The 13,319-nt window shown below is 40.9% G+C and overlaps 1 protein-coding gene across 8 annotated transcripts in view; it reads right to left on the bottom strand.

Annotated features, from left to right (window-relative positions):
• Nucleotides 1-1,911: 1,911 nt before the first annotated feature.
• Nucleotides 1,912-13,319, bottom strand: part of DST (dystonin) — a 487,209-nt gene continuing 475,801 nt past the window's right edge. For 3 of the 8 annotated variants that reach the window (XM_081247513.1, XM_081247518.1, XM_081247519.1), the window contains 6 exons: nucleotides 13,009-13,026; nucleotides 10,124-10,241; nucleotides 7,794-7,993; nucleotides 7,270-7,380; nucleotides 3,982-4,105; nucleotides 1,912-3,183 (listed from right to left, as the gene is read on the bottom strand). In XM_081247513.1, coding sequence (XP_081103639.1) covers nucleotides 2,921-3,183; nucleotides 3,982-4,105; nucleotides 7,270-7,380; nucleotides 7,794-7,993; nucleotides 10,124-10,241; nucleotides 13,009-13,026 — 834 coding nt within the window. In that variant the 3' untranslated portion in view covers nucleotides 1,912-2,920. Of the gene's footprint in view, nucleotides 3,184-3,981; nucleotides 4,106-7,269; nucleotides 7,381-7,793; nucleotides 7,994-8,925; nucleotides 8,998-10,123; nucleotides 10,242-13,008; nucleotides 13,027-13,319 lie in introns of all 8 variants that reach the window. The other 5 variants (XM_081247515.1, XM_081247521.1, XM_081247514.1 and 2 more) reach the window with 3 other exon arrangements.

Below are 13,319 nucleotides of genomic sequence, written 5' to 3'. Positions count from 1 at the left end.
ACCCTTATTTGCCATAAAAGGAGCCAGATCTGAGATTTGTCCAGGCCCATCCCCTTCTGCACTCCATTTTTTCATGAGAATTAGTAGTTTTTATTTTTAAGACAAAAAAAATCGACTCCATGATTCAGCTGCCTTAACGCTTAAGAACCATTCAATTAATTAAACAAGGAGGCCTTTAGACCCAAGTGGCTCTAGTGCCTCAGCGGCCTAGGAAAACAAAAACCAAAATCTAGTTCTGTAAATGCCTCGAGGTTACGAAGTCAAAGCCTAAGGGCAGCCAATCACAAACAGTCAACCGGGCTCTAAGTGACAGCCATTCAATGATTTCCTGGCTCTGCCTCTGCTTTTTCTCCTGTTGGTGGGCTCCTAACCACTTCTGGTTTGGCGCTGCCTGATTGGTACTGGTTTTTGCTCAAGTAAACTCTTAAAATTCTTTAGTAAAAATTTAAATTTAAGAATAGTTGATTTACAATGTTGTGTTAATTTCTGCTATACAGCAAAGTGATTCCGTTATATATATATATATACTTTTTCATATTCTTTTCCATTATGGTTTATCACAGGATATTAAATATAGTTCTGTGCTGTACAGAACCTTGTTTATCCACCATATATATAATAGTTTGCATCAGTTAACCCCACCCTCCCTTCCCACTTGGCAACCACAGGGTCTGTTCTCTATGTCTGTGTCTTGTTTCTGTTTCGTAGATGTCCTAAAAATTCTTAATATGCCTCAGTTTATCTTCTAACAGAACCAATCTTTAAGATTTTTAGCTTTGCGATTCATTCCAATGTCATTTTTTAAAAATAAAAAGTAGGAAAGAAAACAAAAAAAGAGAAAGAAAGACAAAAAGAAAAGAGCAGGAACGTGTGTAGCGAAGAGGAGGGAAACTTACAGGAGGACCTCAGAAGTCAGCCTGAGGCTCTGGGAAACAAACATTCAAGAGGAAACAAGTATCAGGCATCAAAGTGTGAAAAGCTCCCCAGGAGGGCAATTGCTGGTAGCTGGGAACAGTTCCTTAGGACTCTGGAAGTATCTTTCACCACTTCCTACTACAAAAACCAAATTCCCTAGCTCTTTATCAGGGGCGGCATTCAAATGAGCCCAGATAAAATTATTCCCTTAAATTTGTCTTTGAAGTGGAAATGTGATCCTCTGCAAAGCACTAAAGAAGTAACAGCAATTTCAACTGCCTTCTCAGACCAGGTGTTTACAATCAAATGCATGAATTACGGCAAGTGGTCCCGTAGGTTAGAATCACCCTTCCCATCAAGGGCATGCACTTGAGACCCATGCTTTGAGAAAGGAGTCACTTAGAAGTGGCACCTAATTTCTGTCTCCGGAAACTCCAGGCCCTTCAATTCAACGCTGGCCTCCATGAAAATGACCATGCGGGGAAGACACGCGACTATCTTAACTAACTCCTGAATCCAAATGCCACCAATGACGTGTGCTGAAATGAATTTACAAAGTCACGGGGCAAATTGTGACCGGTCATACCCAAAGGAACCATCTGCCATCCTTCTAATTATATTTGATGCCATTTTTATATTTAAGAAAATTTTATCATTTGATTTTTAAATGTACACAGGAGGGAATGTAACTACATTACCCTGTCATACATCCCCTGGTTTCAGTTCATGTTTTTTAGTGATTTCTTTATTAGCTTTTCCCCCTTGAATATAAGAGCGCCTCAGGGTCACCAACAGAGTCTGGCACATGGTTGGTACATATTAAAAATATTTATAGAATGGTTAATGTTATTTTATCATTTCTTATGTATTATATCCCTGTGTTTTTTGTCCCCCAAACTTAGCCTGTCACACTGTTAGTAAAGAGAGATTGTCCATATAAGCTTTATTTAGAACAAACAGAAAAAGTTCACTTTAAATAATCAGGTATGCCATATGTTCAAGTGAATATGTTTTATTAAATGCATACTAATATCTATCTTCCTATAGTATGTGAGTATACATAATAAATTAAAAGGTATATATTTATTAAATATAGATATAATACCAGAACATGATTACTTCAGATGAGAAAATCAAAATAAACCCATTTTTAAGTCTCGTTTGGTCACTCCAAATGGATATTTGCTCATAAAAAAATACACTGACTTTTTTCCCTGGGGAAAAAAATTAATTCCATAGCAATGTAGTTAAGGGACATGTTTTATTTCATAGCTTTTCTGCAAGCAAACTTGCTTTGATACAAAATGAGTTCAATGGTACAGGTGCTACTGTCCACTCAAGCAAAAGAAAACCTCACATTTACATGAATGCACTTTATGATGATATTCTTACAGGATAAGAGGGCTCACGTCCAGGACGCCTCTGGCCTCAGGTGAAGCCATGGCACAGAAATGCGCAAGAGTCTGGGAATCTCAGAGCATGGGCAGGTGCAGAAAGGAACTTTCTGTGAGTTCTCCGTCAGGTACAAGGTTAAGAACTGCGGCGGATGTGTTTGTCTTTTTGCCCCCCCTCTTGCAGTTTACACTTAGATCGTCTCGGAATAGATGGCTGTGGGTGTCTTTTGGCTTTTCAGAGTTTCCGGAGAAGCAAGAAGGTGTCCTGAGGTATCCTTCATGTTAGCTCCCAGTGGAGGGCTGGCTGTCGGGAAGTTGTGGACTTACCTGCAGGTATAGTGGTCTCAGGTGTGCTCCACACGTTCAGTGCAGAAACGTTAGTGCCTATCAAACTCTCTCCCCCCTCATGGAGGATGTGACTAAAACCCCAGACTATCTGACTCAAATTATACAGATAAAAGAAAAAGACAAATACACAAATAAGGCCATCTGCAGAACTTTAAACTCACCTCTTGTATTATTTCACAATAGTCTCTACATCATATGTTACATCTTTCTTTCAGACTTAAATAGTAAAGGCTTTAGGAAGGACAGTGGTAGAACCAACTGCACTATCTCTTGGAGGACTTGTCCAATTTGCTGGCAGGTGATTTCCTCTGGGGTGTGGGGATTTTGGAAGGCTTGGCTGCGGACGGCCGAGAATCTGCTCGGGGCGTAGGCCTGTGTGTCTGGGGGACAGTCTCCACGTCGGAGCACACGGACTGGATTTCCGAGATGTCAAAGTCTGATGCATCGCTGCCTCGGCGGCTGCTGGCCCGGCTACCAGCTTTGCTGCCAGCTCGGCTTCCTGGTCGGCTGTGGGTCTTCTTGGGATCTGAGGAGAGAGGGCAGAGAGGGGTCACCCTTCCTACTGCATCCAGCTGCCACCGATTCTTGAAACTCAGTGCCACGTTTAATCTCAGCCAGTTTGCCCACCCAGTGGGCGCTCAAGAAATACATGTTGATTTCATGGCCTTGCTCCCACACTAAGTAGACAAAATATACAAAAAGCTCAATTTACAAACAAAAAGAAGGTTGGGGGCTACCCCACTTAAAATGGAATTCCATTTACTACACACAGACATAAGGAATAGATATATCACTTGAGATTGTGTTTTCCAAAGTTTGGCAGGTGTTAACTCAGGGACGTGTGCAGTACAAACGCACACAGCACAAGCTTTGTGTGTTTTGCCTAGGATAAGTAATTCGAAGCACAAAGGAATTGAAGACAAAAGACTTGAAAGTTTAAAGAAGCTTCAGGCTTGCTGTGCTTAGGATCCCCGGGGTCAGGGCCAGTGCATCTGGGTTTTTCCAACCACCCCAAACAGAACCCAGTGCAATTTCCAAGCAGCAGAGGAGGCCAGACTTTCGGTCGGAAGGGGTAGATCCTGCCACGGTTTTTCTTCGATTCCACAGTCACTGTCTCATCTTTCTCTGGTACTTTGCAAAAGGGATGTTTGAGTTCCTTATGCCCATGGCTCACTGATCCCCTACCTTTGATGGACGACTGGGACCACTTGTCATTTTAGAAGAATACAGCAGCATTGATTTGTCTTCCCCGATTAGGAAGAAATGGGATTTTCATATCAGATCACACTGCAAAGCCATGAGAGAAGAAACGCAGCAGACTCACCAGCAAACTGTGTCCGCACTCGGGAAGCTGCGGTTGTGATCAAGCCACTGTCCTCCCCGGAGTGGAAGCCCTTCCCTGATAAATATCCCGGAAGTCGAAGCTTGCTTCCTTGTATTGGCGTTCCCTGTGTCGAATCAGGGAAAAGACATTTCAGATATTGCTCCTGTCCCGTGATTCTCCACTGACACCACTTCACAGACTGGTGGGAACCCTCCACTAGACACTCAGGAGGTGAGGAGGCATGGGGTTCTCACTTGCTTTTCTCCACTAATTTCTTATTCTCTCCCTAAATTCAGAGGGACACCTCTAAAGGAAATGAATTCATGTTGGAGAGAAAACACAAAAGTGGAGATTCCCCGAGGAAACAAAGACAAACTCTGAGTACGTTAGTATCTTTCAGATTGTCAGTGAATTATCACAGAGTTGAGAGAGTACAGCCAAAAAGATGATGGTGGCTGCATGGTCCCAAGAGAAGACTGGCCTCTAAAAAATCGTGCTTGGACTCTCTGCTGCCTGCAAGGTTTTTAGGGAACTAGACAGAAATAAACAAACAGAAATCGAACAGGAAGAAAATAAGGAATGCCTAGACAGCCACCATTTAAACAAACATAACTGCCAAAAAGAAAAAACAGCGACATTCTATAACTTGGTAAGATGTCACTTCCTCTCTTGGCTCCTTCACTGTCTACAGTCCTTACGAGATACCTAGGCAATGTTTGGTGATGATTCTCTTAAAATTCTTACAGGAGTTTGCAGAGAATGTCTAAAGTAATCAAAACTATGACATTTTATTCTAAATCTGAAATCATTCACTTTTTCTGGATCACCACAACATTTTGGAAATTCTCCCAAAGTTAAGAAAAACCAAAAACCAAAAACAAATCTGGGAAGTATAAAGACATCATATTCTGTGACAAAGCGAAAGAGAGGCATGGACATATATACACTACCAAACGTAAGGTAGATAGATAGTGGGAAGCAGCCGCAGAGCACAGGGAGATCAGCTCGGTGCTTTGTGACCGCCTGGAGGGGTGGGATGGGGAGGGTGGGAGGGAGGGAGATGCATGAGGGAAGGGATGTGGGAACAGATGTATATGTATGACTGATTCACTTTGTTATAAAGCAGAAACTAATTTAAAAAATAAATAAATAAACTTTAAAAAAAAAAAAAAAAAAAAAAGACATCATATTCCTCAATGAACTCACAGTCAGGGAGCTGTTTGGAGGAACAGATCTAAACAATTACATATGCTTTTTGAAAAATTAATTTTCCTTTATTAAATAGTTTTAAATGATTAATAATAAAGCATATGTAAGACCTTTGGATCTATCAGGGTTGCAATTTATTAATATTAATGATATTCATAATTCATTTACATATGTATTCTCTACATACATTTAAGTATAGAATTTATATAGAATTCGTATACATATAATACTTGGGACTTCCCTGGTGGTCCAGTGGTTAAGAGTCTGCACTCCCATGGTAGGGGGCAGGGGTTCGATCCCTGGTGGGGGAACTAAGATCCTGCATGCTACTCAGCACGGCCAAAAAAAAAAAGATGCTTAAGCATTGAAAATACTCTCACAAGTCTAACCACAATTAATCCTCACACTTACCTACTCACTTTTTCACAATTGTGGAAGAGGAGGGCCTGAAGAGGGCAGTAGTTTGACCGAACCCTGACAGCTCTGCCCCAGTTAAATTCCTAACTCAGAATCTCAACAACCCAGGAGAGAGTGAGGACTCACAGGTGATGAAATATATCACTCAAGATGACAGTTCATTACCATGAAGGACCAAGAGCATTCTTTTCAGACGCCTTGATCTTCTGATTTTATAGTCACAAACCTACCCCGTGCTGTTAAAGACCCTTCCATAGAAGGATACTGTTGCTTTGCCTCATGAGGCTATTTGAAATGAAACCTAGCTTTGTATTAGCCAAAATAATAAGACTTAAATTTGGGGGGGTTTCCACTTTTCAAAAATTTGAACTAACAGAGTAGCACAGCTCTAAATATTTAAAGCAAACATGTCACTTTAGGTTCCTTCAGCTGCTCTCAGTTTTGGCTACAACAGATCCATCAGAAGCGACAGACGCCTCAGACATAACATAGGATACTAACATCACGCACTTGAGGGAAAGGGGAGAAATGAGGGGCTGGGGGATGAGGAAGAGTTGAGGAATGGGCTTCTGCCCCAACTCTATACCACCATCCGCAATCTCCATTTCCATCATTTCAATCTGAGTCAGGAGGGCAATGACATTTTCTCTGCCTACCTCTCATTATGAGTGTGAGGGTTACATAACAGATAAGAGTTTTGAAAACCACAATAGGCTTTTGAGAGGTACTAAATTAGTTTTATCCAGGAGTCCTTGCCTTTAATATGAAATACCTCCTTGGTTTCAGTAACAGTTCTTTAGGGATTTTTCTCCCTTCCTTATTGTGATTCTAATCAAATATGTGATTTATTTGGTGCCTACGTTTATCATTTTACAGAGAACTTTCTTTAAAAGACGTATGGTTGACTTCCAATTGAATATAAATGATCTGATATATAAGTTAATCTCGGCAAATTTTATATCACCTAAATATCTTAGCCCCATATAGCATGTCGTTTAAAAAAGTGAGAGGGTCCTGAAAAAAATCATTAAGTCTAATAAAGATACATACCTTTTGAGAATGACAATAACTTTTTGCCTATCCAAGCCCCCAGCCCCTTGCACTGATAACTAAAAGGCTTGGGTCTCATCTACCCAGTGTTCTTGGGCAGAAATAAACATACCAGACAGGCAGAAGGACCTTGCCCAGAGAGAACACTCAGTCCACATTCTTTTAATTTAAGTGATTCTCTTGCAAATGATACTGCCTCTCACTCTCACCTAAAAAGGGTTACAGCATTTCTTGCCCAAATTATGTCTAGAAGCAAAAGCATACCATCAGCTTGAAAAGAAACCTGACTTAGGTCTGGGTATAATCTCCTGTTATGTCACTCTCCCAGGGGAGAAAAGCAAAATTAAGTATGAGAAAGAGAACAAAAAAACAAAAAAGGCTGAGAGCATGCAGAAGTGACTAGATTAGGTTGACACCCTTCGCGGAGCTATAAACTGTCTTTTGTGTTCACCCCTTACTCTCACGTTCCTAGGGTTGAGACTTATTATATAGAAGTCTGTAAAAAGACGACGTATTATCAAAAGTACATTTAGGGTGAGGTGAAGCAGTGTTAGTAGGTGATCGTTTCAGTTAAAGGCGGCTGTTAGGCTGGAATCTGGGGCCTTACGATACCTCTGGAGATGACATGGGGAAGTCTGAGCACTCAGCTGGTTTACAAGGAGTTGACACCTTGCTGTTTGTCAACCAGGGTTTACCATAATTGCGTGTTAAAGGATGGAGAATCTGTATGGAACAATGGCAAATCAAACGTAAAGGACGGCAGGTGAAAAAACAAAGCCACGGAAAGAGAGATTCACAGCCATTCATTTCACAGTGAGAATGATCATCATTAAAAACAAACAGAAAAGGTCTGATGGCAAATCATACACACCAAAAACATGAAGGAAGCTTTAAAAAGAAAAACCAATCTGAAAGGTAACCAAAGCCCCTAAATAGATTGTCTCTATATGGGCCACAGGGCAAAAGCGCGCGCGCACACACACACACACACACACATTTTAAATTCTTCATCTTCCATATTGTGAGAAGAGACACATTTGGAAAAAGCTGGTCCTACAAATTCTAGGGACCCCCCCCCAAACATTCAAAAGCATACTCTAGACAGTGAGCGCAGAGGAAGAGGAAACGAGTCCTACCTTGGGTGTGCTGGTGGCAGGGACCTGCGGGGAGGCCGCCTGGCCAGCCTGGCTGGACACGGATGTGGACCGGTTGGGCGAGGCTCCCCGGGATGAGGGCCTCGATCTCCGGCCCCGGGGCCGGAAAGCAGCCATTCCCTGACTGGCTCCATCCGCCAAGATGAACTTCTCCCTTAGCTCCATGTTTGTCCTTCCTTTAGCTGGATGACGGAACACACAAGGCACACAAACCAAAGGAAGGAAAAAAAAAGAGGGGCTCAGTTGAGTGCGGGGGGAGGGAAAAACTGCCACCTGGCGCCACAGACCACGTGGAGGTTTGCAAGAACACCTTTTTGCCATGCCAACTCCAACTCAGCATCACAAAAAGTCAAATGCATTCCTTTACAATGCATTCCTTTCGGATACAGGCCAGTTGGGGAAAGAAAAAAAAAAAAGTGTGTTTATTCTAACACTAGACACCAGCCAAGAGTAACCACTATTAAAGAGAGAGTCAGCATGAAAATGACAAGCTCATGCTCAAATATTGTTAATCCACCCACTACTGTTGCCTGCAGGGTTTCACTATGCCATCCCCACCCTGAGGGGGACAAGCCAGGGAGGCGGGGACTGTGTCTTTTGCATGTACTACTGAGGTCAGGAAATTGCCAGTCTTTCACCATTGGGATTAATTGGACAATTACACAGAATGAGAGATGGGCTGTTAATCATGATGACGACACAGAAACTTTCAGGTTTTGCGCTTTCAATGAGGCAGCTGGTATTTTTATTTTATGCCTTAAAAACTTGGTTTTACAGCATGCAAAATAACAAACAGCAGACCCCAGGATCCGTGAGGTCATCCGTGATGCAACACTCACACCAACACACGTGCACTCGGAGAAGGCGCTGCCAGAACCCCGTGTGCAGGGTGTTAGCCTGTGTTTGATCACTTACACAACCCCTACATTTGCAACACCCGAAGCGTGTTTAAAGTCCAGAATTTCAATTTGGAAGCACCAGCTCAGCTGGATGTGAGTTAAGCCATACGCGATGGATGAAGCGTGTTATTTTAAAACAAAACGATTAAAGCAAGAATGTCAAAGTAGGAAAGAGGAGAGGTCAGAGGGGAGAGGCAAAGAGAGGGGTCGCCAACCTATAGTAGGCTGAGTAGTAGTAATTGAAGAGTTTGATTCCGAACGTAACATTTTACTCCCATGATGATGAACTAGAAGAAATGACACAGGATACCAATCACATTCAAGAAAACTGTTAGCAGGAGAAGAAACAAAGTACAGTAGTTGATTATGCAAGGATTGCTCAGATCGGGCCTTTAGCGCACAATTTAGGAGAAAAGTGGCACTGGGAAGGCAAACACTCAAAGGTCTGACTCAGGATGAAAAATATATTTGGAAGACTTCGCCCCAGCTGAGCTAACTTTCCTAGGCTACTCCACAGAACACTCTGCGTTCTCAATTTTTGTTTCGTAAATGGAGCTGCATTACCTTCAGCTGCATTATTTCCAAAATATAGAAGGAAGGTCTGCTGACTGGCTGCTGGGAACGCACTCCCAGATACCTGAGAGCTATGGTATATTATGTGTGCATATTGTTGAGGCTCTAATCCGTAACTTCAAAATTCAGAGTCAAATTAGCGGTTCATTATTTAAAAAAAATTTTCAATACTGCTTTCCTCGCCTCCCCCTAATTTCACAAAAACTTCCGCTTTTAAACTTTTACTGTACAGTATCTTCAATCTTCGTCGCTCAATTTTCTTTCCCCTTAGTTTGCTACTTAACGACAGAGGAAATCCCTCCCCTGGTTGGTAGAATTGCTCATGTTGAAACTTGCAGATGGGAACGCCTCATAAAGGCAAATCTATTCTAGTGTTTCCTGCCTCCCAGTCTCCTAGTTATCCAGGAGACGTAAAAAAAAAAAATGATGAGAGGAACACGGTTTACATGGTTGCCACAAGTTCTTTGGGAACTTCAGGCTGACAGACCAATGTGAAGCATTCCTTATTGTAATAAATGACCAAAATTAGCCCCACTGTGTTTTTTTTTTTTTTTTTTTTTTTTTGCTGTACGCGGGCCTTTCACTGCTGTGGCCCCTCCCGTTGCGGAGCACAGGCTCCGGACACACAGGCTCCGCGGCCATGGCTCGCGGGCCCAGCCGCTCCGCGGCATGTGGGATCCTCCGGGATCGGGGCACGAACCCGTGTCCCCTGCATCGGCAGGCGGACTCCCAACCACTGCGCCACCAGGGAAGCCCCCCACTGTGTTTTTGATGCTGGAAAATAATACAAGATCGATATACTTTCGTGGTGTTATTATCTTGACATAAGTATCTCCTTACCCCTGCAAGGATCATTTTTCACTAAGAACTCATCCAGGGCCATCCATCCACCTCCAACACGAACCATCACAGTACTTCGCAGGATTCGGACAAGCCGGAGTTGCTGGGAGTCTCCAAACTGGGAAGAGGAAGAAAGAAGACCCTCTAATTGTCAAGAGGAAATCTCAAAGGATGAGGTGCGATCTGCGTAAGCAACCAACTCTAACTTCTTGTTTAGTTTGCAGCGATTAGTAAAATCTCAGAGAAAGGGGTTTATCATGATCTGCGTTAGACGGCTGCATGCTGATTTAGCCCAAAGGAAATAGTGTGGAAAAAGATCACAAAGGTTATCACATGTAATATTGAAGCTTTCTTCTAAAAATGATTTTTCTCTCTTATGACGGAAACAACATTAGTAAGGCAGTAATGGAAAATGTTTCTAGAGATTAAACACAGCCATGAAAATAAGCACTGGCCCACTCGCTCAGGGCTTCCAGGAGTTAAGATGATTCTAAAGAAAATTTAATAAACTCTGGTTATTCTTCATGAAAACTTCCTCTTACACCTGAAACTGTTTTCCACTGAAATCCGTGGGAGAAGTCTTTATAAATTCATTCTGTTTTCTCTAAACAGTCCTGACTTAGAGAGATAAAGTAGTAAATGATCATGACTAATAAAAATTTCACAGTTAAATAAAACTTCTGCATCACTAATGATCTGGTAGGCTAATTTGTTAAAGGCTGGATTCATGTGCCATTTTTAGATTACTGTAATATTAGAACAGTCACTGACACATTAGGAATGATACAGCTTTCAAATCTAAAAGGCTTTTCTTTAAAGCTCTATATACGAAAACTGCTGACACTGAGAAGCACTTGTCTTTTTCTTGCCCTTTCAGTGGATCTCCAATCATATACACTACAGATTCTGCAGATCTTGAATAAACGTCTAGACTACAGGTAGTTTCTGATCATAAGGTTTATTTATTATGAAAGCCCATGAGAAATGATTTTATACTTTTAAATCATTTCTAATAAGCTCGTGTCCAACTTATAAAAACCACCAGACTGAATTTCATGGTTGCCAACCTGGTGGATACTATAGCAAAATGAGCAGCCAAGTAGACATAAATAGCTTCTTTTTAAGGCAGGCAACATACAATTGTGACTACTTTTCTGGACTCATGATGGATAAACAGAAAACGTGAAGTAGAAACAATTTGCTGTTTTTCATAAATTTTAACACTGAGTTTCAGGAAGAGAACACTAGGCCAAAGCCAACCATTCCAGACCCTGAAACTCAGAAAGGACCTGGAAAGCATGTAAAATGCACCAGTGGGACTCAGGCGTTTACATCAAACCTTTTCACATCACTTTTTCTAAAATGGTTTTAAAGCCTTGAGACTTCAACTTTCCTGTAGTTGAACCTGCTCTAGAAATGTAAATTAAAGTTTAAAAATCAAAATGCATATTTATTTTGTTAGAAAAAATTTGGTGCTGCTAATAAGCAAAGGGAAAGGAGGGGATTTAAAGAAAATTACCCTTAAGGAACCAGATAATTAGACGATACGCTTTTGTTCCAAGACTATGTTCAAAACAAGTTTTAAGGATATAAATATTTATTTATATCATCATATAAAGAATATAAACATATTTTATAGAGATATTTCAATTATTTCCATTATGATAAACACGAATGATTTAAAATTTTATTTTGAGAAGGCATTCTCTGACAACTACCATTGTCTTTAGAATTTCCGTAATTTTCTCAAACAGCTAAACTGTGAGACCAAAAAAAAAAAGAGAGAGACTCTAATGTTGTTCTTTGTGCTGTGAATTAAACCTTTTGAAATATTTCATCCTTTCCATAAACAAAAGATGCTATCCCAATTACTAACTCAGAAAACAACAAGAACGGAGAAGTAACTTTTTATGGAAACTAATGGAAGTTTTCAAAACATCTATTCAAAATAACTGAAAATTTTTATTTGAAAAAATTATTTGCTTGCAATAAATGGGGAGAATAGGTAATTTGAAGCTTAAGATGTAATATGGCTTAGAAACTGAGGGGCAGAATACCAGCTAATAGGATATGGTCAGGTACTATAAATAGCATGGTTCTTTCCGAAAGCACACAGTAAAAAACTCTCCTTGTTTAAATCAAAATCTGGTTTCTCTTGTCTTCAGTTCTAAAATTCTGATCATGATGCAGTGCCCTGGACAATTTATCTTGACTTAAATGTGAGGTCAAAATGGCATGAAGTATGACTAAGATTTCGTGTAAGTTATAAGAGAAACATTTCCTCAAAAGGAATGACATCATTTAAAACCTCCAGAGTTAAAGTTTCTACTCAGGATGCTAAGCCCTAAATCAATGAATTAGGGCACAGGGACAACAGCTGCTTTGGAGAGATCACATCACCGTGGCCGAGTGCCATGGTGACCTCTCCCCTGCGCTGTTTTCCCAGGTCACTGGCTGGATGCTGGCCCTTCGCTAGCTACCTTATACCAGAGCATACAGCTTCAATGGCCAAACACCAATGAGGCCACACAGAGATGTGTGGACAATCAACTTTGTGTTGCAATGAATACTTGTATATGATAGATGAAAATAGTATTATTAAAGACAGGAACTGAAAATTGCATTTGTAACACTGTACCCAGCCCAGCTACATTACAGTTGATTATCTGGTTTGCTTAAAGGTAATCTCCTCATTTGAGACACAAGGCAAAAAGGAGTCCTGGATCAAGGACACTTATAGCGTATACAGAAACACCACGCCAACCAACAATGTAGTAGCTAGGGGGACAGCATGGGAAAGATTGGCCAGGGCAAGCTTTAATGACTATGAATTAAAGTTAAAAAAAATTATTGGGAACTTGAGAATACATTCCACTGGTTTATACCTGATTTCCCAGGAAGAACTGATAAAAAATGAAAAATGGAAGAAAGACATAATTAGTTCAACAGGAAACTTTCTATATGACTAGAACACACACACACACACACACACACGCTCACACTTTGGGTTTCTGGATATAGTATCTAGTTTAGAGATGTGCAGGCACCCATTTTTCTCAGCTTCAAACCAAATAATCAGAAATTTTTCTTTGCAAATTTTTGTGAAAGTCTTTGGGTTTCAAATTTAAGTTAAAAATTCAAATATGTAGATGAATATTTTTCAATGTGGAAATATAAAAGCAAAATGAATAATGTT

This window comes from Mesoplodon bidens (genome assembly GCF_964165515.1).
Source record: "Mesoplodon bidens genome assembly, chromosome: 10".
NCBI classification, from domain to species: Eukaryota; Metazoa; Chordata; class Mammalia; order Artiodactyla; family Ziphiidae; genus Mesoplodon; species Mesoplodon bidens.
The sequence above is the reverse complement of the archived record's forward strand: the minus strand, read 5'-3'. Positions and strand labels throughout refer to the sequence as shown.